The sequence below is a fragment of the Ciconia boyciana genome, chromosome 16 (assembly GCF_034638445.1).
Source record: "Ciconia boyciana chromosome 16, ASM3463844v1, whole genome shotgun sequence".
Lineage (NCBI taxonomy): Eukaryota > Metazoa > Chordata > Aves > Ciconiiformes > Ciconiidae > Ciconia > Ciconia boyciana.
The window spans coordinates 4,701,082-4,729,051 of NC_132949.1; the positions used below are offsets into that span (position 1 = coordinate 4,701,082).

At 36.1% G+C, this 27,970-nt stretch overlaps 1 protein-coding gene across 9 annotated transcripts; it reads right to left on the reverse strand.

Annotated features, from left to right (window-relative positions):
- Nucleotides 1-189: 189 nt before the first annotated feature.
- Nucleotides 190-27,874, reverse strand: RHOT1 (ras homolog family member T1). Of its 9 annotated transcripts, none has more exons than XM_072881011.1 (21): nt 27,677-27,874; nt 23,798-23,856; nt 21,484-21,565; nt 20,236-20,279; nt 19,377-19,430; nt 18,960-19,012; nt 18,306-18,414; nt 17,622-17,723; nt 16,054-16,152; nt 15,525-15,633; nt 14,447-14,567; nt 13,681-13,765; nt 13,145-13,290; nt 12,423-12,523; nt 12,043-12,173; nt 11,607-11,690; nt 10,716-10,835; nt 10,175-10,374; nt 8,645-8,788; nt 2,803-2,946; nt 190-1,323 (listed from the first exon to the last, which is right to left on the reverse strand). In XM_072881011.1, the coding sequence occupies exons 1-21, from the start codon at nt 27,711-27,713 to the stop codon at nt 1,206-1,208; spliced, it is 2,142 nt and encodes a 713-aa protein (XP_072737112.1). In that variant the 5' UTR covers nt 27,714-27,874; the 3' UTR covers nt 190-1,205. The 9 variants fall into 9 exon arrangements, with proteins under 9 accessions (XP_072737112.1, XP_072737113.1, XP_072737111.1 ...); XM_072881012.1 differs by having other exon boundaries at nt 8,666-8,788; nt 10,175-10,377; nt 27,677-27,873; XM_072881010.1 differs by having other exon boundaries at nt 10,175-10,377; nt 27,677-27,873.
- Between the last annotated feature and the right edge of the window lie 96 nt (nt 27,875-27,970).

Below are 27,970 nucleotides of genomic sequence, written 5' to 3' on the forward strand. Positions count from 1 at the left end.
AATCAGAAATAAACCTCTAATGGAGGCAGCAGAGTTGTAAGACAAATAAAAGAAACTACATAGCCAAGAAATTTAAGCTCCAACAACTGAAGGCACTGACAGTATTCTCTTGGATAATGGACAAGGTTTTATAAGGACCACCTTTCAGGGCACGGGAAGGGGAAGAAAAAAAAGAAAGAAAAACGCAAACACAGTACACAGTTATTTTATTGAAATACTTGAAAAGGCCAGCAATGGAAAAATAGGTTTGTCATGAGGAATTCATGTTTGATTTACTTGATCATTAAAAAAGCTGTGTCTATAGGTGATTCTAGTCAGTTACAGAATGCACTGTGATCCATGCAACTAATATACTACAGTAGAATAGGTACTGTGTACTATTTTAGTTTTATCTGATACACAGCTTTCAACAGGTATGATTGACAGATGTGAGAAATTAAACAGCAACACTTTCTGAATTATAAACATTTATAATATACAAATTTGCTCATCTGATTCATAAGGGTCATAAAACACAACATAGTGGAAAATGAAAAACATGAATTACACACAGTATATGAAGTTTACGTTTTTCCTTTTAAAAGAACTATCAGACTGCAAAATATGTCGCTGGTCATGTAACATACAAAATCATAGGCCAGGACAGCAACAGTAACTTTTTATTGAAACACATAGTTAGTGGGGAAATTTGTTCATCCGTTAAAAAGAATAGAGAAGAATGAAAATCACAAATTCTGCCTGGTATAGCTTATAGTCCAAAAAGATGAAGTCACTTCAGATGAATGTGAAATAAATAAGCAATCCTTGAGGAAGCATGATCCTTGAGTTGAACCTACTCAACCGAAAATGAACTTCAACTATACACTAGTATGTCACCATGGTGAAACATCTAAGAACAGTATTTTGAATAGCTTTTTGGGAAGCAATATCTTACTGCTTTAATATGTACAGGTTATTTACAACAAATTCCCTTTTGGCCTCACAAGTTAAGCCATTTTAGCTGGCTGTTAAGATGCAATTCTTTTTTCCACACATTATGCAATACTGTAGTTAGAGCTATAATTTAAAATAATCTTATGCATGAATTACAAATATTAATAAAGTAACTCTGCATATATAAATATTTCTAGCAGAATTTAAAGCATTCAGAATGTACATAAAAGTTTTTTTTTTTTTATTTGGTAGGGCCAGATGTGCTTCTCAGATCATCGTTGCTTTAATAATGCTTTGTACATAGCAAAACCCAAAACTGCAAAGACAGTAGCACCAAAACTTGCTCGGAGCCAAAATGTAGAGCTCTTGAGGTCCGCTTGTGTCACATGCCTAAAATTTAACACACATACAAAACCAGGTTAATTCCATGACAGGAATATCAGACAACTTGTGCTAAACTACTCTGCTTTTGGAAATTCATCACTACACTTGTCACAGGCAAGCAGCTTACAATTCAGCCTTACAAGTACTTATACAGTCATTTTACTTTTCTAAAACCTTAGGATTTGATCTGCAGCCCCGATCACATTAGTAGATCTCACTAAAGTCAGAGAGCTCACATAGCTGAAGAGAAATGCAGGAGCAGATCATTAGGCATAAATGTGGGGAGGGCAGTGTGTCCTCTTTGAGAGCAGCAGCAAGCTTTCAGAAAAGGAAAACAAAAATAGCTAGCAAGAAATTAATAACCCATAGTGAGAACAACTCTGTCCAGCAAAATCTTTTTTTTTTTCCCCAATGTTGAGTTTGCATATTTCTCCTTTTCCATGAAAAGCTTTCCAGTCCTGTTGAATATCTACTTATACTTCTTTCCCCAAAAAGTTTACTGACAAGTAGCAAGTAATATTTTTCCAAAAGCTAGAATCAAAAGAAGGACCATTTGTAAATCCCTTTCTTCCCAGTACAGTCACAAGAACAGCAATAGAAACAGTCATCCAATACCAGCTGAAAGCTAAGAGAAAGTGCTAGTGAAACAAGCAGTGACAATGGCATCAACAGAAAAAGACAAGATGTAACAACAGTATGAAGTGACTGTATGACATAAAAAGCCACATCTTGCATGACAGTAGAGACAGCCAATGACCCAACTCTCCCAAATATTGCAAGAAGTTTGTGAGCATGCTCAGTTAAACACGGCTAGCCATCCTCAAAGTAGTCTCAAGTATGACAGCTTACCATAAAGCAGGAGCTACTGTTTAAAACAAGTTATAAATGCCACAATTCAAAGCACAAGAAGTTCCTAAACAGCCGTAAAGGGTTTTTTTGTTTGTTTGTTTGCTTTTGTTTAAGATGGAACTTACAACAGAACTTCACTAGCCTACGTATTTTAGCCTGTATTAATCATCACGGGTTACTCGGTGAAAGCTGCAGGAGTACTAAGTACAACGAGCACACAGAGATCCTAAGCATACACGGTGCACAGAGTTCAAATAGTGTGAACTGCAGAGCTGTAGCATACAAGCTGTTTAATAAAGCAGGAATTGTCACTTGCTATTGAAATACACAAATACACTTCTTTAGTAGACATTTGCAGGAGCAAAATAAGCCATATAGATAACCAGTGTACTGTCATACCACATGCTGAAGAATAGGCTCTTTGGTGCACAAATAGCAAAACACAGCTGGTCTCTCAAAAAATCCTATTTAAGAGTGTCTTGCTGGGTTATGGAACAGATCAAATTCATGAATTCCTGCAAGCATTAGTTCTACAGCTAGTTTTGACAAATTCTGCAAACTAGATGTCAAGTGGTTTGCTGAGGGGAAGAAAGGGAAAAGGCAATGGCAAGGCCACCTTAGTTTGGCTGCTGTTACCTGTCTTCAAGTAAACGTGGACCAAGAGATGACTCCATGAAGATGGAATCTTCTACAAAGTTGACGGCGTGCACCTGCTGCATAATACTGCTCTCCTCGTCTGCTAACAGCATGGCCCCCAACTCATCTATGTAGGGTCTTAACCTTTTTACACACATGCACAGTTTGCAGTTCATAGCATGGCTCAACAACAGCAAGTGTCTCAAATATGCTCAAATGACAAAGCCCAGAGAATTTTTAGCCATCTAGCCCCTGATTCTTGTGCAGTTGTTAAAAACTTAGTGCTTGGGGAAAAACAGAAATAAATGGAGTTTGTACTTTTGATGAGCTAAGTAAAAAAAAAAAAAAAAAGAGATTTCATATAGCTAAATGCCATTGCTTTAAGGACAAAGAAAATGGCTTAAGAAACTGAATCTCTTCCCACTCCATCCGCAGAGCCTCAACTTTCCCATGCCGACAGGATACTGCAATACTCCTGCACCGTATGCACAAGCTAGAGCACCTGTGCTAAACACACTGGAATGACTCCAACACATCAGCCCTAAAACTGACAAGATCTCATTACTGTTGATAATTCAATTCAAGACTGTATTTTATTACTACTAAGAACTTTAGCATTTGTGGTTTTTTTTTTTTAGTAAAAGACTATAAAACACTTGTCTTCAGATCTGTAAATTATAAAAAACTTATCAGTGTATGTAAAATAAATCACTTACATGTAACATGATTTTAATAAATTATGTGACAAGCTGTTGGGCGAATATTTGTATAACTACCAACTCTCAAGTTTAATTTGGTTAATTCAAATGCCCAACTATTTGTGCAATTTAAAAAGCATCCATTTAAAAGTGCAAATAACTGTTTAAATTGCAAATGAATGCTTTTGCATTGCCTCCTAAAGCACTATCTCCCACATCTAGATTTTCTGATTCCTATCTATAATTTGCCTTGTTTTGACTTTTGCACATGTCCATATTTAATGGTATGCAAGAAACTTGCTGAGCATGCTTCATCCTTAAAAACAATTAATATATTCTCAGCCATGATAAAACCTCTTTTCATGTCTAAAGGGAAAGTAAATTGACTCTGATCCCTTTTCTAAGCCTAACAGTAACTCCTTCATTTAAATAAAGGAACTAAATCAAGGCAGGGATTTGTCTTATAAGCTCAGGGAAATCTACTGACTTCAATAAGAAACTATTAGTGCCCTCTGAACATCTCAGCCCAAAAATCCAAAGTTCAAAAATACTTACTGAAATTCAGAACACTATGGATGTCTAATTGCTTTACACCTTTAGAAAAAATTCTAATTTTTCTTCCTTAATGTTCCTTATGCTGTCATAAATTCCATTTTTGCAACTTTGATCCCTAGTATTGCTTAGCTGCCATTAAAGGAAAAAAAAAAAAATCTGTCTGAAATAATAAAAAAGGATCAAGGTTTGTTTCCAGCACAGGTTCTTTGACATGCAAGTGGCTATAATGCAGAAAAACTTTTCTCAATACATACTGAAAAATTCTACCTCTTCAGTTAATAATGTTCAAATTTAATTTCAGTGTGGTTGTGTTTACAAAACTAATTTTCACCAGTGGTAGAAATTATTACTGCCTTGTAGTAAGAGAGTAAGTCTCAATTAGAAAAATTATTCTCTCCAAGGGTTAAACTTATAGATGGATGTGCACAGACACACACACAGTAGTAGTTAGGACTCCATATATGAAGCTGTATTTGAAACTCTTGCTTATTAGTAATTATAACTAGCTTTCAAACTTCCCAAATAGATTGGTGTGTGTATTTAATCATAGAATTAGTTCCACATATATAAGAAAGTCTAGAAATCTTGCCTTTGGCATAAAATTCAGATTTTAATGCACGTTTTGGAAAAAGACAGACTTATATTCAAACTACCCTTACTATTAAGTCAAATAACTTGTCACTTGTTGAATAAGATCTTTGAAATCTGCATAGTCTTTCTTTTAAGAGGCTTTAACAACTCACAAGAAGTTTGCAACATGCACTTATCGAGAGGTTAACTGAGCATGCCTATCATTGTTACACACAGAAAATTGCTGAGTTATGGGCCGATACTGACACTTTTCCCTATGTCAGCAGCAGAAGAATCCCAGGTCTGGGAAGGTTTAACTTTAACTATAAAAGTTCAAAAACATTCCTGTACTAACAACAAAAGCATTTTAAAAGCACAGTGGTGAGGCCAACAGGCTAGTCACATGGCTACTCACACCAAAATTATAAGCAAGTTAATGCAGCCAGCAAGCAGCAGCAGCCTGGTCTGACAGACAATAGGTTCTAATGATAAAATATAAGCAACTGAATTCCAAAAACATCGTGTAACATGCGCAAGCTGCTGCAGCTTCCCTTCAGGCACCTGTTTTCCTAGGATGTAAACCCATTCCAGCAGTTGGAATTTCCCCCCATGCATTAGTCATCTAAAATGTGAAAAGCTCCAAGTGCATCTTATTATCTACAAAACCTAAGAAGAATGTAAAATGCCAATTCAATATATTCTACTTGGAAAGAAATCAGGGGACACAGCTTTGCAAATGTCTACTCAGTATGGGGCATTAAACAGTTTAGAGAAGAAGGAAAATAGGTAAGTAAAATATTGTTATACTGTCCTAATTTGGGGTACATCTAGGTATAGGGACAGATTTCTGCAACTGGATTTAATGGCAATATACTATAATTTTGAAAAATAATCTGCGTACACTGCACATAGTGAAAAGTAAATCCTGGGTTATACTCTTAAAACTTTCCCATTATTACAGGAAAATAAAACCATCGTCTTAACTTTGATTTCACAGAAGGAAGGTTTTCATATAAAAAAGAAAAAAAATCTTACAAATAATTCCTGAAAAAACATGTTTTATATGCAAATAGAACTTCACTTCTATTCCACAATATTTAAAAACTTTAGAAAAAAGAAAAAACATGCTCAGAGAAGTCTCCCTCACTGAACAACACAATTCTTATGCATTAGAATTATTTTATTTTGAAATGAACTTAGCTGACAGAAAAATGCCACTACTATACAAGCAAAGGCAACAAGTGAATGATTTAAAACTAAGAAAGCAGAAAAAAACCCACACTTAAAATTGATGCTCTGGAGTTAAAAAAAAAGCCAAAAATCCAAGCTCATCATTAAAGAAAGGGTTAGAATGACATAAGCAGAAACCTTGTTTTTAAAAAGAGGTAAAACAATGTAGTAAAAAGAGATTAAGTGCCAGCCAGACAAATACAAATGAACACCTAAAGGAAAGAACAAATTAAAAATATAAAAATACTACAGCATAGTAACAAGTCTCATACATGCATGTACAGTGCTTTGAATGCAGTGCTGCCTTCGTCAAAGAACCAATAAAGTGTGATCCTGGGTAGTTCAAACCAACAATCCCATTCCAGAACAACAAATATCTCCAAACTGAACTTCCACATTTGTTGAACTTGCCTTTCTGATAGCCTACAAACCTTTGGGAGAGTCTCTGAAGTTTGTCCGTATAAAATAAACTGAAGGTGGGCATGAATAGGTTTTTCAGTTGCATAGAGGCAACGTCCTTCCTTTAATTACTAAGGTGGGAATATTCAAATGTGATATTATATTTTGCCTTGGTAGCAGTATTTAAGCATTACTTAGCAACAAATAATACAGGAAGGGTCCAATCTGAAAAATTTCAGTTTACCTACTTCCACTGTCTAAAGCTTCAGAATAGGAAGGGATAAGGAGAATAAGCACTCTTGAGAAACCTCCTTTACCCATCAGTTACCTAACTTTTGCCCAACTACCTGACCTAATGGTAAGCACTTGTAAAGGCAAAATAAGAAAAGTTATATAAACTAACTACATCAGAAAATCCTTCTTGATTCAAATGCTTTCTCTAATCTAATCACAAATCATTAGATTAAAAAATGCATCTAAGGAGCTAACATTTTTTAACAAGAAAACCATCTCTACCCTCCTAAGTCTACAATTAGGAGCTACTCCCTCTTGTTTACAGATATCTCAGCTCTACTATACATGCAGTTATACAGTAGTCCATGTACTGAATGGTGAATAACCTGTGGCAATGTGTTCTGTAAGGAAACACCCTTGAAGAGCTAACTAGGAAGAGAGTTGGTGAGATGAAGTGAGCATGCTGGAAACCTGCAACAAAACCCTAGTGACTAACTGAATGATTATAGACAAAGAGATTTTAGCAAATAATTTTTCCTTTCTGTAAGGTCAGTGGAAAAGTCTATGAGGAATTCTCCTTACCTTGAATTATAGACTTTTTTAGGCAGTAGTAGATTCCTATGCTTATTCCACACTATCTAGCGACAAGGTGTGGAATGACAGCATCCTGAGACTTCTCATAAAAGATTTCAATACCTCGAGTCCTTGACAGTATTTCAGAGGAACAAAGTGCAATGTCTAATGCAGGACTCAAAAAAACCCACAGGCCCATACAAGACAGAAACAAGCCACGACAGCTAATGTAGCAACCCATAACCATTCCAAAAAATCAGGATGCCTTACAGAGGTGATTTCAGCCTCAATAATAAAGAGTTGGGATTTCCTAGTAGTGACTGCTGAATGAAGTTTTAGAGCGACAATATGCAAAGATATTGCTGTTTCAAGGGATTTTTGTCTAAGGGATGACTGCTGTAGAAAAGATGCAGCAGGAACAGTCTCACTCATATTCACAGTCTTTTCCCAAGCTAGTGAGCTCTTCACCCTTCTCTTAACTCTCACTCTGTGGTTAACACTTCTATCTTGGATTAAAGTGGCATTTCACAAAGATGCTCAATACTGTAGGTGGGAATATCAGTAGGCCTCCTATGTGCGTGTAACTTGCATTTAAAGGAGACAGCCACTCTTACTTGGAGCAGCTACATCTGAAAACAGTACGAAGTAGTAACATACATGGACCAGCAGCATGTCAGGATATTCTAACCATGGCCTTCAAACACACACATTTATCATAGCTGCCTCCAAGAATCACATTTATCATATACGCCTCCATGAAGGCTATAAAGGATGGAACCACTACACTACAAAAATTGTTCGGTTTGAACTCCCATTTGCTGGGGTGAGATGACAAGTGCCAAGGTGTTAGTGAATCATGTGTGTTGAAAACTGCCTACCATACACACAAGACAAGGTATAGCACTGTTTTCAATGCTGAAAACCAGTTATCTCTCTTTACCAATTGCTTTTTACAAAGGGTCTGCAAGTGTTTAACCATTTACCACTTCTTACATGTTGCATTTTATTCAGAGGAATTGGATGTTAAAAGCTCTAGATTTTTTTTTTTTTTTTACACAAAATACCCACTCTTCGTGCAAACCAAGCATAACACACACACAGAAATTCTCTGAATTCCCAAATATCAAACAACTAGCAAATATAAACATGTAATGTTATACGATGCTGCTATAGTCGAGCTGTGCCTTTATGAAAATATTTGTGTAACTGATATCTAAGAGGCACTACCTCTAATCATTACTAAACAAACCCGTAATGTCTCAAGTGAGACACATTACATAGATTTATAGACACTACTTAATGTCCATTACCAGTTCCCTAAAAATACAGTCCTAATTTCTCCACAGTATTTCTGCAATCACTAAGTGCCTGAATCAACTACCAAATTGGTAATGTTTCAAAGAAATCACTGGACTAAGCTCAAAAGACCAAAAGTACCTTCAAGTTAAACAAAGTTTGACAATTTCATGACAATTATTAAAGTAAGTATCTGCCTATTTAGTGGATATGGAGTGAAAAATCTGCAGTATAAGGCTACCAATTGCTTTTTAAAAAAAAATTTGTTTTAAAAGCACACCTGGTACCTAGTAAATAAAGTTAAGGACCTGTTAAGAACTGCAGTGAAGAGTTTGTTCTTTACAGATTGCAGCAAGTCTGAGTTGAGGAAGTTCTGACAGATGCAAAATGTACACCTGTTGCAGGCGCACATACAGCGTAACCGGGCATGGCTGCGAAAACACACAGAAGGACAGGAGTTGAAATCTTGCTCATAAAATCAGGTGCACATTAGGACTGTGCCACAACCAAGAGAGATTTAGGAATAAAAGGTACATTTGAATGAGTAAGGAGAGGAGAAAAAAAATACACTGGGGAAGCAAGGGTACAGGGAAGCAACTACAGCTGTGCAGAATTTTAAGGTTACATGTTCTACGTCTTGGACATTTTGGCATGACCACCATACACAGGTCTTAATAGAAAAGCACAAACATGGATGAAAATGTTTGCTGAATTTATTTAAGTTTGTAAGGAAAGCATCTAAAGGCTTCTGAGTATGTCTGCACAGCAATAGATAACACCCCTTTTTCAAAGGAAAGTAAGCCACATTTTCTACCACTTCGAATGCACACTTTACAAAGTGACCGTTACCTCTACCTTTCCCACCCTAACAAACACACATGCTTGAAAACTAAGGGAGAAGCAGGAATATTGTTATGACAAGACATTTGGTCAGTGCTACACTTCAGTGGTTTCCCAGTATTCCAGCACTACAAAATAAATACAAGAGAACAAAAACAAAACAAAAGCTTTACAAATCTAATCCAATAAATTCAGCTTCAAATATTTTTTAAAAATCCTATTATTTTGGGTGAAAGTTACATTAGTTCTATTTAATTTAAAGCAAATGTCAGCTGTCATACTAGACTCCATCTGCTGTAATATTTATGTAGTTCAACACCATATTAAAAGCTCCACCCACCAAAAAGAGAGATGTAAAGTGAGCTTAGCAACAGTGAGATGTGTAGTGAAGAAGAATGTGACCTTAAGTATCTTCTATCTGAAGCCCAAAAGGTGTTTATAGAGAAATTCTATTTAAAAATATAAGATCCATTAGATTAATGAACTGAAGCACATAGTAATAAACACCCTGAAAATAAAAAAAGCTCCAAGCAGTGCATTGGGGGAACTGTTGTTCACTAAAGAGTGTCATTACTTGTAATCAACTGTAAAGTTGAGCTATGAACAAGGGTTACAGTACAACTTATTCACAAGTATCTCAAAAATACCGAGACATTGATATTGTCATACTGAGTTACGCATATACAGTAAGGACAGAACAGAACCCTACATGTTCATTGGAATTTGCAACAGGAGCTGGATGAAGTAGCGTATTCTTTAAAAAATACCTTAGCAACAATAGCTGAACACTGATGTCTATGTTGGATACATACCAACTTTCTCAATTTGAAATAATTTGAAGATTCTACTCAAGTCACTTATGTCTCTCTGTTGCTAAATCTCAGTGAGGAAGTTCCATCCTCGTGACTAACAATGACATGCAGTGGTATTGTGTGTGACCCATGCACTATGAAAAACAGAACAGTTCAAGTACTTACGGATACATTGCCATAGTTGTCAGTTTAACAAAGATATCCTTACTCGGCACGTCAACTGTATTACAAGTAAAGGCTTGAGGTGGAGGCATTTTGTGTTTTTTGCAGAATTCAGCAGGAGAAATACTATATTCCTGTCTAACTTCATGCAAGTCAGACTTTGCAGCTACCACTAAGCATGGTATTCTGCTATCCATGAAGTGCTGCTGCAAATTTAAAGAAAAAAGGTAAAAGAAACAGTATACGATACATTCAACCTGGAACAGCCTGAGTTGAACTGTTTGCAGCAGCATTAAGACATACTCATTGCACTGAACCCAGGCATTTCTAGAAAGCAGAATATTTTATATAGATAAGCAGACGTTAGCTTTGTATGAATAAGAAAACTGCATTTTTAGTGCATCAGCCACGTATAACCAGGACTCATAAATAACATGTCTTTTAAGCACTAGAACTTGTGTATAGGACCAGTAACTGACACTGAATATTTTGTCACTGAAAAGATACATAAATGTAAAGGTTTGTATATATAAACTATACAAACCTTAAAAATCCTGGCACAGTACTCAAAGGACTTAGGGTTACTGACATCATATACCAGGCAGACAGCATCACATATGGTCTCAGCATCAGTTAAAAATTCAGAGTCACTGACATCATGTAGCTGGAAAAAAAGATGGTTAGAGAGGGAGAAAAGCTTTATCATTATGCAGTTAAAGGAATTTTATAACTTTTTCCTCATAATTTTTATGGTTCATTTCTATGTAGGCTTAGAACTAATGGACTGACAATAGGCAGAATTAACAAAAAACAAATAGTAGGAATTTACCATACAGCCAACATATGTGAGCTGTTAACATCACATCTGCAGGCAATTAAAACCTCAGCATAAAAGTTACATTTACTTCTAACACAAAGTCTTAGATTCCCATAGAAACTGGCATTCATCCTACAGAGCAAAACCACAGAGCAGAGGACTAGATCTTAGAAAACAAAGATATCATATTATCATAAAGGAAAACTACAGTGGAACAAACTTTAAATAAAGTATTTCACCCATTGAAGATTAACTTTAGCCATCCTAATCACCTTACACAACAGATTCTTCTTTTCTAAATAGGTAGATTGCTTGTTGATAATTTCTGTTATAATTTGACACCCTGCAGCATAAACGTAATGGACTGGGTTCTGTACAATTTAGGTCAAGGTTTCAAAAATAACAGGTCCTGAACAGGTTCAGTTTAAAGTATTAGCAACATATAAAACCAGAAATTATTTGAGCTGGGGGGTGGGGGGAGGGATGGTATGCTGTGGGGAATCCACATTTATGAAGAAGAGGTAATTAAAACAGAAATGTGTTTGCAGAAGGCTCTGAATAATTCACTGAATTTTAAGATTAACCAGTATTATGCAAACAATAATGAGGCAACCTTACCAACAAGTATTTTTCCTGTCCGTATACATAGACTGTATTAATGGCGTAGTAAGACTTGTGTTCTGCACGTACTTGCCTCTGTCTCTGAAAAAGCACAATTTCATGTTAGACCACAGCAACTTTCCCCTTTAAGTTAGATTTGAACAGCTGTTTTACTCCATTTATTAATGAATGAAAATTACAGTAGTCTGTGGTTTATTTTGCAAGTACATGCATAGCTATAATCCATGATGTACAAGTAATTATTGCATGCAATAGCCATTTGTCTGTTTGCTTAAAAAGAAAAGAAAAAGAATCCCTCCCCAATAATTCTATACTCCCTCACAGAACTCTCCAAACTGAGTAATAATCAGTAAAGCTCTAAGATCAATTGCTTTTGCTGTCTAAGCTTAACTCAAAAGCATATATAGGTGAATATAAGCAAAAGGTTTCTTACTATTAGATTTCTTCCAAGAAGAGCCTGAAGAACTCCACTTTTCCCACAGCCTTTCATTCCAACAACATTGCATCGGAAAACATTTCTCTGAGTCTGTTTTTTCTGGAGGTCTATCTTTTTATCTCTTGTTACTTTTGAAAAAACACAAATATTTTTCACAAGATGTACATGCATGTATGTATGTGAAAACATTAAATAATTGTCTACTTACACTAAAATGCACACAAAACAATCAAAAATATTAAATCAAAGGTTTGACTGGAGCAGAAAGTAAAAAAGTATATAAGTGAAAAAAGACAGACCATTTGTTTAAACAATTTACTCTTGAGCAGATTTCTAAATTTAAATTCCTAAGTTGTACCAATTTTCTTTTTTATTACCTGTAATTGCTGATGCTTGAGATTCTTGTTCTGCAAGTATCGAGTAGCCTAAATAACCCAGATACTCCAGGCAACGCTGTACATCTAAGTATGTGGTTAGTCTAGCAGAGGGGACAAAAAGAAGTTTCTAAATTGTTAGCATCTGTGATACCAATTCTTTACAGTACTGAAACAATTTCTTCCTCCTATCTCCAGATTCACATGATAGAAGTATTCCTGGCACTATGTAGTACTGAAGGACAAAGCACTCTGAAGGTAAATGGTGGCAACTTTACCAATCTTAGTAACCAGCAAAACACCATGAAGGCAGTACTCGCTGAGGCCTATCAACCTACACCCTATTTTTTCCCCCCTCAGGAAATAATGTTTTCCTCATTTTCCACATTTTCAATAGGAAAAAACCCTCATAATCGAACATCATTATTCATACCATCTCTAAAGAGTAGAACAACAGAAATAAATGCTTCAACAAGTTTCACGGAGATTTCCACATTTTGAAGAGACACTTCTTCATAGTTAGCACTAAATACTGGCCAAATCCTGAACAGGTTATTACAATTGTCTGAAGATTAGGCCACTGGATGGCTACAAAAACTTGACTGCTTGAGTCAATTTTCAGCTATTAAACTTCCATTCTTTCTACTAGATTTTTAAGAGGCATCTACAAATGCATTATCATACCCAAAGTTCTCAACTACTAAAACATAATGTATCACACTTACGTCCACTGAGAGAGAAACCCTTGGTATGTAATCCACCCCCTTTCATTTGTACAAACAGTGTTGTTAACGTCAGGTCCCCATGGCATATAAGGGAAAACTTTGAACAAATCTTTCAATTCATCGGGAGACAAAGCACAATCTCTATCCTGAAAACAAGCATAAAATATTAGACATAAATCACTTAATGCATGTCTATTCGAAACTGATATTTTCTTGCTGTATGCTTGCAAGATTCGAGAAACTGGCTATAAGAAACTGAGATGCTTTCTTTTCAATAATTGCTCTTTTCTTGTTTTTAAATAAGACTAAATATATGAGCCAGTTAAAAAAAATTTGGTAGTACAACTATAACTGCCAACTCTCCTTGTAGGCAGAAATATAAACAGCAGGCTAGTTTTGACTGCAAAGCTTAAGCCAGAGCCAGTTTCTGAATGAAATGATGTAATGACAAAAAACACACTTTTTGCTAGCACAATTGCTAACAAACTAAGACTCTTAAGTATAAGGACACACACAATCTCAAATTAAAAGCTTACCAAATCATGCTTATCAAAAATACTTTGAAGAAACAAGTATGCATGATGATTTAATTCTGTTGTGCAGTCTGGAGGAATTTTTAGCCTGTTTATTGAAAACAAAAATAAACACAAGAAATGTTAAGTGTGTTTATGAAATACAGAATATTAAAACTCAAAATACAGATTTTTTGAATTACAATATTTGGTATTTTGCATTTACCTTCATTAATTTATCTTTAGAGATCAAAGCACACACTTTTTATTAGGAATTCTACAATTATGAGTGAGTGTCTTTATATTACACGATATATAGCTATATAGTAATCAGGTTTTTGTTTGTTTGTTTGTTTGGGGGGGGAGGGGTTTAAAACGGAAAATTATGTAGTTACGTTTTTGAAAAGAAGCCACACAGTTGGTTGATCTCTTAACTTTTTAATTTGGGGATTTTCAAAGGATCTCAACTGCTATGAAAATACTGACAAGCCTTTTCTAATTTGTTGCCACATACAATAAGCAACTGCTCAGATTTATGTTCCAGTTTTGTATTAAGAGTCTCTTTTGCCATCTTTCTTATAAAGAGAGACAGCAGTACATGATTTGGCACAAGAGACAGGAGTTCTTCCTTCATAATTTTCAGTCACATGAAGATTTTGGCTGGTAGGTCATAAAGTAAGGGAGATACTTTATGTAGCAATGTGTTAAACAAAAACAATACAATAACCCTTTGAAGCACTATAAATTAAATGCCTGTAAGTTAAAGAAAGCTCAAATAAGTGATACCTACAGAGGAAACAAGTACTCTGGTGTAAGCTCTAAGTCATCATCATATCCAAAGCGACGTAAAACAGTCCAAGTTGTTTCATGCCTTCCTCGCTGAATGAAAAGTGTGTGTAGAAAAAGAAAACCTAAAAATCAAATGATGAGATCTTGAGGTCCTGAAGTACTTTATCTGCTACAAGTATTTTTAATAGAATCAGTATCACACTGAAAACAAAAAAGCTTGAAATACACATTCAGATTTTAAACCTCCTGGGTGACACTACAGCATATCTGTAGATACACAGACTGAAGGTTCAGAAATCATGTTATTTGTAAAAGTGTCCTTCAAGGAACTGTTTCCTTAAAACAACCCACTTGGTTTTCTATCGTTGTTTGCTTCTTTCAGTACCAGCATTTTAGAAGAACTTAGCTGTATGAAAATAAAGACAACAATATTTTCAACAATTTAAAATACTAAGCCTTAGCAAGAAGCCTGGAGAATAGTCTCACGGAAGACTGCCTTTAGTTTTCCTGTATCAAAATAACTGGGTAGGATTTTTGTTTAGCACTTTCCAGGGCTTAATGAACACTGAGATTTCACTGTTCAGTAAGGCTATGCCTTAAGATTCCCACTCTTTACAATTTCTCACAAGTCCTATTACATATGTAAGCTCCACAAGCAAAGCAGTTATCTTGATGCTCAGAAAGAAAACGTTTTTTCTCCTTTCGCTTTTGCCATATGCTCTAAGCAAATCTGTACAATATAGCTGTTAAAATGCTGACAGACACCACACCTTGCTGACAAGTGTTGCAGACAGTGAGCCTAGAGACAGGATACAGATTTATCTAGGAAACAACCTCTTTTGAATCAGTATACTTATTTGGATTCCAAGCTCTGTAACGAGAAGTAAGAATTTATTCTTATTTTATTCACCCCAGTATTCCTCAGTTTAATCATCCTTTGATATCATACGGCCACTACACCCAGCTCTTGTAGTCTAAAAGAATCAAGACAGAGATCACATTCCAAAATACTAGCTTTTTAATGTAAGAATGATTATCAACTGTATAAAGACATATCTTAAGAGTTAAATAGGGCTTACCTTTTAATGTTAATCCATTATCTGCAACTCCATCACTTAGGTTTTTCCTGACTACATTCTTTACATCTTCCAAAGCTTGAGGTGCCAGTGGTGTATTAAAACAAATTCTCTAACAAAAAAACCAAAAAGAGCGTGTTAGGACCACTGGCTACTAAGCTGGACAAACAGCTGCATGAAATACAGCTTTAAACGTTCTGATAAGCTAGTAAAGGACAATCCAATTTCTTAGTAGAAATAAAGGTGTACAAACTTTATTTTATTTTATTTTTAAATACAAGCATTGGGGCTTGTTCATTTAAATAGTTTTTTATTTTGCTCTTGAACTAACACTTGAACAATGGTTAGAAATAAAGTTAATAGCATTTCCGTTTTTACAGATCCACTCTTTTATGCTGCACTTGAAACTTCTAGTATTTATAATTCCCTTATAATTCACCTTACTACTGTTCCTTCAAAAACAATCACTTGTTTTTCTAGAATTATATAGTTCAACTATTAAGCATGGTGAAAAGATAAGCAAAAGACTTACCTGAAAGAAGTTGAGCTCTGCATCATTGAGGGTACCATCATTATCCTGATCAGAAATTCTAAAAATGCGAGTGAGAGCTTTAATACAGGCAGGTTTCATCTAAGGAATAAAAGAAAGTTCAGTATCTTTCTGGGCTTGAATATAAAAAGATTACACTGAATGACATCAGACAGCTCAATCACATTAAAACAAATACCAGCCTTCATTTTTAATTTTTAGAACGGAGACATTCATACACACATACACAAAAATAAAGAGCAAGAGGAAACAAAATCCTGATCTAGCAAATTTATATCCAAAAATTTAAAGCAATCATTCCACATTAAATGTCTTTCTATTCAATTATTAGAAGAGCCTCAAGCTCTTCACAAGCTGAAGGTGGCACTACTTAGTTATAAAAAAAAAAAAAATCAGTTCTCTAAATTCAGTCTTATTGCTACAGAAAGCTTTAAAAAACAACCAACTGAATTAATTTTTTTTCCCCCAAAAAAAACATTTGGAGGGCAGGGGGGAGGGAAGGCCTTGAAATCCCAGTGCCTTGCAAATGAAACAGCTCTAGAACTACAGTCAACTCTTTCTAAACAAGCACACTATCTCTATTCACTATTTCAGCTATGGCTTCAGAAGGCTTCAAACATCAAATACTGAAAATCTTCACAGGGCTCATTCATCTACCAGGCAAAGCATTGATCATATGGACTATCTCTATGACAAAACAATTGCTGGGATACCTTCTGAGTGAAGGAAAACAGACAGTGGTAATTCTTGCCCAACAACTACAGTGATGACGGACTCTTCTCTTCACAGAGGTCACACAGATTGCATAGAGATTGGTTTTGGAAAACCAAAAAGATTTCAGCACAACAATTTTACAGCACAACATTACTAACTCATAAAGATGATTCTGATGGAAGAAATCAAAACAGGGTTATTCTCTGGTTCTCTACTTAACAAAGTATTTATGATTGAAGCAACCTTCCTACTGCCCAATACTACACGGCTGTTATTTTAGAGATTTTATTTGTATTTGCCCATTAAATTGTTTTAAAAAAACAACAAACAAACATACTCCTCCATAATACTCTGAGCTAACTACCTGTGATACTTAAAAACCAGCCACATCACTTGTTTCTTATCCCTTTTGCCAAAGTCTCACAAGATGCTCAGAAAAGTTCTTTCCCTTAAATCAGACCAAGTCTGAAGTAGTTTCCCTGAAATAAATGGAGTTACTGTGAAAAGTATATCTAAAGGAGAACTGAATTGAACACATGATTTTGTTCACATTACATTGGGTTTAAAGCCATTACCAAAGCTTCTCATTTTACTTAGCAATTCACATGGGCAACAAAAAACTGTCTTCATTGCTTTGAATGAAGAGGAAAGAGAGGTCAGATTAATACAACACAGAACAATCACCGTGGTTCTGGAATATAATGCTTGACATTTGGAGATGGGGTGGTGGTAACAGAACACACTAAGAAATGCAAAATCCACTGAAAAGGAAAGAATAGGAAAGTGATTAACTTCCCCCCCTATATTATTTGTTCTTAGAATCTATGTATAAATACCTCTTTCTCCTCTGGGCAATAAAGAGGACCTGTAGGATGTAGAACAGCTTTCTGTGCATAATAAAATAGCTCAGATATATTCTTCAAGTTTTTGGCGGAACACTGAAAGAGAAATCCTTATATTGATTAGCTAGTTTCTTGACTATTTGGTGATTTCTTCTGAAATTTAAGCAAGCATCAAACTTTTAAAGATCTAGCCCCCTCTTGTGGGTACAGTGCTGTTTTGGAAAAAAGACATCTAGCTCCTGTAACTGTTCAGTAATTAATAAAGGAGGTCTCACAACAATGCGCTGTCAAACCAATAACAGAGAAATCAAAAAGTTGTATCTACTTCGGGGGGAAAAAAAAAAGAAGAAAAAAGGCATACCCACATATATTAATTCCATTTTAATTGAATTAATTTTAATTAATTTGCAACTAAATTTAAAACACATGCTAAAGGCAAGAATGTGAGGAGGCTCCAAATATTAGAAGAATTTTACAGTAACATTTGATTATACAACAGTGTAATCTTCTCTAAAGAAAAATAGCATACAAACTCATGATTATAATAACTTATATTTGAATATTTTATTTTGAACAACAACAACAAAAAAATCACCTTTTCTATTAAAAAGTTGCCACACATGCTTGGCAAGAATGTATTTTTTGTTATTCATTCTAACTTCAGAAAGTCTTGCATACCTCTACACATGTTTCTATCTCTGTATATTGATTCATAATGGGAAGGATAGTTTCCATACTGCTATATTCCACTAGATCAGACTTGTTTCCAACTAATATAAGAGGCAGCCTGAAAACAAAAACAGGTTAAGAGCTTTAAAGACAGAGGGATAAAAAGATGTGTCTTAATTTAGCATCCTACCTCCCACCAGAAGCCATTGTATTATTTTAATGATGTAATTAAATATCACTGGCAGCCAATAGGCAAAACTAAATGATAGCAGTTTTAAGTAAATGGTTCTGATATACACTTAGGCAGAAATGTACTTCTTGTTGATACTACAAAAACCACACAGTTAAACACAAAAGTAACTGATCATATTATTATACAAAACCAGCATCAGTAGAAAACCTATACAGACCATGTAGTCAAAACTAGTTATACCATAACAAATATAAACACACCTGGTAAAAGCTGCCCATGAAATTCAAAATAAATAGCATTGCTGGCATATGTAACAGACCTACATACTTTATATCTCTTGTTGCTTGGACTTCTTATATAAACTTTAAGTTTAGAATTTGATTTTCTTAAACAATTAACATCCTCAACACTGTCCATTGACACCCATCGATGTGCAGCCTAATTCACACTTCTCATCTTTACTTATGCACCTGCTATCTTTGTCTGTCCTTTCATTGATGAGAGGAATCCATCGACTTGTTACCTAAAGTGGGGTTAAAAACAAACATGAAAAATACATTTTCAAATTTAATGACTGAACTGTGCAGAAGTTCAACTACAACTGCTACTGCTTCTTTCCCAAGAAGGCACATATTTGCCCACAAAGGCAGAAACAAATAAAAACTGGAGTTGATTAACAAGCAACTTTCTCAGATGACTGAAATGACTGAAAACTCTGATGTTGAAATGGACCAGAAGCAATAATACATTTGTACGTTCTCTTAACAACTTGATCTCAAACACCATCTTATGCATTTTAAATGTCTAATACAGTTTTCAGCTTGCCAACAATTAACAGTGCACAAGTTACATCTCAAGCAATAACTGGATAAAATGTGTTACCATACCTTATCAATAGAATTCTTGTTGTTAACAGCATATACTATACAAATCACATTTGCCTAAAATGAAAAGAAAGGAAAGGCATAGAATTCCACTGTTTAGAGTCTCTAGAGCAACAGAGACAATTAAGAACCATATGTAACAACATCAGAGTAAGAACAGTTCCACTGTTAGTCAAAAACTGTGTCCCTGACTTGTTTAAGCTACTTGTAGCCTGACAACAGCTTAAACCAAATAATTTATATGTTGAGAAGTGCCAAAACGCATGTCTTGCAGTGCGATGTTCACAGCTTATGCCTGCAGAGAGACCTATGCTACCAAGAAATCTAAACTGAAGAATCATCATTTGCAGCCTCCACTCAAGTACCTAACTAAATGCCAGAAATGGAACACAACACTGTGACAGACTGTACAGAAAATGTGCAAAGGTGCTCAGAAAGAACTGAAAATAGGAAACAGAAGGAATTACAAAATTACCAAGAATCCCCTGCTATTCATAAATGCAATAGTACAACATGACAGAAAGAATCAAAATTGATCTTTCCAGGGTAGGATTATTTCTTTACAAAAACTGTCAATCCCTTAGCCTACTGACTAAAAGATATTTAGGTTCTGTCCTTTCCCTTGGAAGCACAAAGCTTAAGCTCAATTCACCAACACAGTGGCAGTACCTACTTTTCTTAAATAGAAGAAGGTTTACTATAGCACAGGGCACAAAACAAAATAAAATGAAATGCCAAGCAAGGAAAAGCAAGAAAGGTTGGTTTTTTTTCAATTCAAACTGAAGCACATCTAATGCGGAGAACTTGAAAGATTTCTCCAAAAGCAGAAACTATTTTCTAGTAAACGCTAAAATACACTTACCTGTGATATTTCATGGTAAAGCTGCTCATCACTTTGCTCTGCTTCTGCATTCAAAAGAATAAGCCATTCATTAATACTAAACATTTTTGTGAACAAAACTGAAAAACTTAAGTAACTGAACTAGGGTATTTCATAATGTTCATAAGACAGCCTTGTAAAAGCTCGTTATTTAAACATCTTTTTATAAAATGCACTAAAGAGTGCTTCTACTGTAACAGTAATGAAACTGATCCATTAACGTGCAAGACAGAAACAGTCTGTTGCACAAAAGTTTTTTAGCAGCTATTTTAAAATTTGTAGACAGGTTCTCTCTGGAATGAGTCATAGTTTGCATCCCCTACATTTACCAACAGCCCCTTGCTGAGATAATAAGTAGCAACATTGTTCTATAATGTAAACTTTTACAACAGAATATGACATATGTTAATTTTATTGCAGTGTCAATTTTTTTTTTGTGAGACCAAGCTTCTGTTAACCGAATCTATGAAACACTTCATCCAATAGAAAGAAAAACTCACTCCACATACATTTAAGCTCAAGTCCAATTTAAAAAAAAAAGCATTATTTCTTTGTTCCAAATAGGTAAACACAGCAAAGATATTTCCTCAGCAGTGGTGGGAGAGAGGAGACAGGAAGGTATCTGCTAACACGGCCTAATTCTTGGCTTCTGTTATAAATGGCGGAAGGATTTTTCTAGCTGTGCAACAGTTGCATATATTTATGATAGCATATGAACCTTGATACTGAGCCTATTTATCTATTCAGTAAGGTCAAGGAGATTAGAATATATCAAAAACCAAAAATATAAAATATGAAACTGACACAAAAGGATATTGTGTCCAAACTTAGGAATTTAGAAAGACATAGAATATAAACTATGTAAAGTCTCCTGCATCTTAGTAAATTCTTCACTGAAAGAAAGAAAAAGAGTTTTGAATTCCGTGAAAGTACCCACCTTTGTCTGAACCTGTAAATATGTTCACCACACAAAGAATACTAACTTCACTGGAATATTGCTACAATTGTCTTTCATGGAAGTACCAACAGCAGTTGATGTTAGGCTTTGAATTAGTAGGACCAGCCGTCTTCATCTGATTTAGTTTTATCCCAGGAGCTTCTACTTAATCTAGTATTTTCCTACATATAGCTTTGGTCCCACACCAGTATGACTGTTAAAGAGGCTACTAAGTTAGATAAACAATTCCATACCAAATCAGTCAAACAGTAATGGCACTGTGTAGTCCTTACCTGAATAATCCACTATGTGGGTTGGCACTCTTTCAGGGGTGACATCAGCTGGAATGGTGATTTCTTCAGCTCGTGGTGGAACCTTGTGTTGTAAAGAAACAGCAAGAAAAAGCCTTTAAAGAAAATCCAGATGGTAAAAAAATTGTATACTATAATACACCTGCCAATTAGTCAGCTTTAAATAGAACAACTATTTAAACAAATAGAACAAAGTAGTAGTTCAAGTACTTTGGGTTGGGTTTTTTTTTTGCAATGTACTGAAAGTCACTGCTACTTTCTCATTCTTTATTAGTCTACTTACTAAGGAACTTCCTGCATGCTTTGCAGGAAAGCAATGTTGTTACATGATTCAGTGAATGCTTCTATAAAACTCAAATCCACTATACCCAACCACCTATAGAGAACTATTATAATAGTGAAAACTATAAACAAAACCTGAATTGCAATTTACTTTAAACAAAAATGTCATAAATAAAAGTCCTAAAATTTGGGGGGTTATCAAATTCAACCAATTACTTCAAAAGGCTATACATTCTTTAGCAGGACAGTAATATCAGAGTTAGCATGCCATTATTGACAAATTAAATACGGTTTAATCTATGTTTAAACATTTTAATTTTTGCACAAGATATCCTGATCCTATTCCCACTGAAATCAGTACAAGAACTACCCCTGTGAACAGTGCACGAGTTGTTAAAAAAAAATTTAAAATTCAAGATACAGCAAACAAGCATTACAGACAAAATACAAGTCTCAATGTTTACATAATTATAACCTGACAAGTTCCTTGCTTCTGACAGAGTGCTAAACATTAAGTTCAGAAAAGCCTGCAAAGCAAAACATGATACTAATAAAAAGTGTGTTCTGCGAAATACCGTAAACTAGCTATGATTGCTGGCCAGTTCTTCCAGACAACACTAATCCATATTCAGGAAGAATCAGCTTAAACCTAATTTTAATGCAAACTTCCTGCACAGCTATTTATTGACTTTTACTTGCTGACCCTGAACTTTCATGATACTTTTCAATAAAAAAAGGAAAAAAGAAAAGCCAATCACCAGAAGAATGGCTCTTTGTAAAGCTTCGGGCTGTACTTACACCTTCGTCAAGAACGATTACTGGTAATACCCAATATATTAAACACTATTTCAAAGCCTGAAATGTCTGTTACACACACCCATATAGCTCCGATCTGCATGACTGACCTGTAGGAATTGTGCATGTCTCTTTCAGCAGTTTATATAGGATGCAGTATTTTTTTAAAAGTTATTTCTGTAATGTCAGGCAGATTTTGTGTTTTATATAAATGATGCTTTTTCTCTCAACATGAGTTTAGAGAAATATTCTATATTATACAGCAGGAGGAAACTAAGAAGTGAATAGAGGCCTACAATTCATTAAATACATCAACAAACAACCTGTCAAAGGAATGGGTCCCTGAGCAGTTTAAGAACAAACAGAAACTGGAGCTCCTTCTTACCTGCAAGGTTGGGAACTAAATTCAATTATGTTAACAATCTAATCCTGACTCATGAACTGTGGTAACCTACTGATTTGCATTAAACACAGCACAGTGTAGATTCAAAGAGCTGCACATGATGTCTATTTTAAGACTTGTGATCAGAAGAAATAAACATTCATGTTTGTATGTAAAAAGCTTAACTATTTGCAGCAGCTGCAGTTCTTTTTATGGTATAAAGAGAACTATGTGCTGTTTTTTTAAAGCAATAAAATGTAGAAGTAGCTTTACTTTTAGTCTGGAAGAAAGCAGTAAGAGTTTTCAGCATTTTTTTTTTCTTCAAAAGAGTCAAGAAAAGATTCCTCAAAAATAGAAATAAAGGAATGTCTCGCTTAATTACAAAAAATGGCTAAGTATAAGTTATACTATGTGACTTTTTAATTCCTCAATCTACTTGCTCTTTAAATACAACACTCAAAAAAAATTTGAAAGTCTTGCCTCTTTCAGCACCTTCCCATTTGAGTCTCTAATGTTGAAATATGCAGCCAGTTATGACCATTTTCAACTACTTAAAAAAACCCTAACATTCCTCAGATATCAAAAAATTAGTTTAATTAACCATGTGAAAAACAAGAAAGGAACTTAGATAAAATTTAAATTCCTAATCTACACGCAGAGGTATATTTAAACTAGCCTACGTCACTCTTACAGAAGTCATCATTGCAGTTTTAGTCTTCTATTTTTTTTCTAAATAGGAAACATTATTTTAAAGTAGAACCTATTAACTTAGTCTTTGGAAAAAAATTATACAACAGGATAGAAATAAAACACAGAAAACAAATAAGGATGCTCTACCTCTTCTGGAAATTCTTCACTGACAAGAGACATAATTAGTGATGTCTTCCCAACTCTGGCTGCAAAAGCATTAAAAACAGAGAATAAATAATTTGGTATTGTTACGCTCAGTAGTTGCATCGCATCTTAAAACGGGAAGTATTTTAAAAACATTTTCCAATTGACCATGTTAAAGGCTTTTAATCTGTTGTTTAAACATACTAAATATGGATGACAGCAATTCTCTCATAATTCTTTTATTGTAAAACCTTAGGATCCATTTCACACGTCCGCATTTCATCCAGAAAGGAATCAAATCCTGCTCTGTCTTACACAAAAGAATTAGCAGGTTTTAACCTTAATACAGAACACTTAAGCAAACAAACAAACAAAAACTCAAAACACACTGGAAATGCATTAATACAACTTAGTAAATAGAAACAAAGAAAGCACACAGAAAGGAATTTAGGAATTAACTAATTTTATAGTATTCTTGATATGATGATTGTCCTTCAGTCCTAAACTACCAAGGATAGGAGCTGGACAAGAAGACACGGCTCCAGCATCAATGGACAAAATCGCCACAAACCAGTTTGACTACTTTGAAAGTGCAAGAGCATAATCTCCTTGATACAAATGAGCTGTCCCCCACAACAAGCAAAAAAAACCCCAAACCACCAACCCTTCTAAAGTCACAGTTTTCTTAATCCAATAATAAGAAGAATATAATCTCTGCTTCAATTTTCAACTGTATTCAATCAAATAAATGACTCTGTCTACCTGCAAAGTTCAGACTTCTGATATCACAGTTGGATTGCTTGGTTTTGAGAATCTTTAACGGGACCATTTAAAATTAAGAGTTGGTAACTTTTCTCAGGGTTCCCCTCTCTCTAAAAACTTCATCTGTCAACTTCCTGTTCCTTTGAAAGGCTTGAAAGACTATTACTGCTTTATTTGTTTGAGGCATTTCTTAAAAAACAAAATGTTCAGATTCAACTATTATCTGGGATTGTATATTTCTGACAGCCCTCGATTCAAGCACAAAACTATTTCATCCTGGACACAGAGCACCTTCGCTAGCACGCACTTTTTACCAACCAAGACAGTGCTCGCAATCAGTCAGAGCCTGCATCACTGTTCCTACTGGAAACAATATAAAATGTCACCCATTGACAGAAGTTGTTTTGCTGATATCGCTGTATTTACACTTGCCTATTTAAATGTATATGATTCTGAATATGGGAGGAAGAAGAGGAGATGAAATTGTAAGACTGATTGCTTTTGACCAGAAAATGGTATTACTGAACGGATGATCTAGTCAAAATACATTCAACTTATCCAAGTCTATTTTTGGTATAGTAACAAAGGGCCTTCTGACATCCAGAAATAAAAGCTTCTCTTCATCATGGTAAGTTAAAGAGTAGTTATTACAAAATTACAAAAAGCAGAGAAAAAATTATCCTGGGGAGGAAGACTTTTGTTTTCCTTAGGGACAACAGTTGCAAATTTTTCACCAGTGGTATTAGCTGGAGAGCAGCAAGATGCAGGTTTCTTAACAGCAATATGGTTGTGTTTTCATCAAAGATACTCATATGAGCCAAAACCATCATTTACACTGCCACACGTCCTCCTGCATAAACTACATCTTAAGTTTCATCCTGACAGAATCGCAAGAACTTTAAAAGATCTCCTGTTTCCATAGGTAAGTACTTTCCCGATAGGCAAGTACAGTTATTAGATAATTACTGAAAATGGTGCAGCATATTTTGCATGTGACCAAGTCAGCTTTAATTTGAAACGGTGACAAAACACGTTGGCTTCAAGATATAGAATCTCATTTCATTAATGTTATATGACTGAAAATATAAAATTACGGACTGCTGGTTAGTAAAGATACTCAGTACTTATAAGCTTCTAACACACTTCCAAGTGTTCTATAGTTGTTTTTTATGAAAATCCATAGGTTGAAGTGTAGAGATTTGGTTTATTTTGCTTGAATCTAGGTCAACCATTTGCCTTTCCAATTCTGTTTACAGTCTTAGGAATAACAGCCTAAACAATATCAGCTGACTGGGATGAAGAAAACAGCACAGCACTTTGTGATAATTAACTCATCTTTTTCCTCCTAAGTCATTCTTTTAGGTCACGCTGCATGAAATAACATGCTGAACATATTCTGAAAATCATTGGCTATTAAAAATTGATGTTTGCACCCTGGATACTAGGACTAAAACAACCTAAAACCTAAAATGTAGACCACTGGGGATGAAAAAGGCTGTGTTTTGTAATGGGCTTACAACAAAAGGTCTTCACATGATATTTCAGAGTCTGAACCTGACGATCTGCTGTTATCATCTAACAAGTATTACATGGTCTAGACTAACTTGTGGTTTCAGACTAATATATATAAAACACACGTATACAAAACAGTACTAACAGTATAACTGACAAGTTTTACCCATTTGTAAAACAAATCTCTCCCTTCTGTTCGTTACAATTCCAACAAAAATATAATATGAAGATGCTCACAACCTCTGATGTGTGCCATGTACTATATGTTGCTATATTTAAGAGACCTGTATCTTTGAAATTTTCAGTTGAACACATCGTGAGCCTAGTTGCTAATCAAAGCACCTGTTACACCTGTACTTAAACCACTGCACAGAGCCAGTTCAGAACACCCCATTGCCAAAGAAAGTAAGGTAAATTAGGCATCTACTCTGAAGAGGAATTCAACTGTGTATTCAAATGCACAAATACATTTCTAAATAAACTGAATCTTGTAAAACTAGCCAAATACAAGCTTAATGAATTAACTCTTTCTGCATAGTACTATCTCCCTGAAGATTCGTCTCTAAAGAAGTCATAGAGGATCTTTCTAGGCAGTATAGACAGAGCCAACCAGTGCTACAAAATAACTGCATAAACTGTACTATAAATATATATGAGGCATTCAATCCTCAGGGAAGCTTTGTTAGTAGTACTACATTCTTAGTATAATTAAGTAATTTTACTAATAACACTTGGTAATTAGTCTGTATTCTTTCCTTGTGAGGAACTTAAGCGCACTTTACAAACAAAACAGAACCTCCTTGCTACTATTTACATCAGTAAGAAGCTGTATCTTTGAAAGCCTAACCACTTATTTGGGTACCTAAGTGTGAACTTAAGGATATAATTTTAGGAACGTATGAAAAAGCACACACCCACTGTAACTTTAGTATGCATATAAGTACATGCTGTTTATTCAAGGTCATACAGCAAGCTAATGGCAGAAGCAGGGATCTTGCTCCCTAGCCCTGTCCTAGCCGCAAGTCCACAACACCCGACTGATAACCGCCTGGAGCACATCTGGCCACTGATTTTCCAAACTCAGTAAACAAGAAAGATTTAAGTTCGGTTTCCACAAAAAAAAGTTTAAACAGGACGTGGCCAAACACAGGGCAAGAATTTCAGCCCAGTTTCATCTCCAGACACGTCCAAGAAACACACCAACTCCGCACGCTGACTTCCATGCTGCGAGCTCGCTATCCAGCAAAGGAACGCGAGAAGCCGGGAGCTCCGGGCCGAGCGCACGCACAGGCTCCCGAGCCCGCCGCCGCGTCCCTCCCGCCGCTGTCATCAAGCACGGAGCAGTCACGGCGCACCCAACCCCGACCTCTGCCAGCCACGCAAGGCCGGGGCTCCCCTCCTCTCCCGGCCGCCCTGGGCCGGGCTCACCGTCCCAAGGCGAAGGAGCACGGGCAAGGATGAGGGACCCCACGCCCCGCAGCGCCAGGGCGATCTGACAGCCGGCGGCATGGCGACAGCAGCTATCCCTCACCCCAGCGGCCCCCGCCCTGCCCCACAGCCTCGGCCCCCGCCCTGCCCCGGGGCCGGCCCGGCCCCTCCCGCACTCACGTTCTCCCACCAGCAGGATCCTCACGTCCTTCTTCATGGCCCCGCTCCCTGGCCCCGGCGCGGGGCGGCTCACATCGGGCTCGGCGGGGGAAGCGGAGCCGCTGCGGCCTGGGATCCCCTCACGCCGCGACCCCCCCGCGCCGCCTCCTCCCCGCCGCGAAGCGGGCAGTCTACGGCGGCTCGCGAGGGACAGACCTGGTAGCGGTGGCCCGCGCGCCTGCGTGCGGCTGCGCGGAGCGCTCAAGGTCGCGCGCCGCCCTGAGGCAATTTGCGCCGCCGTCCCTCAGAGCCCGG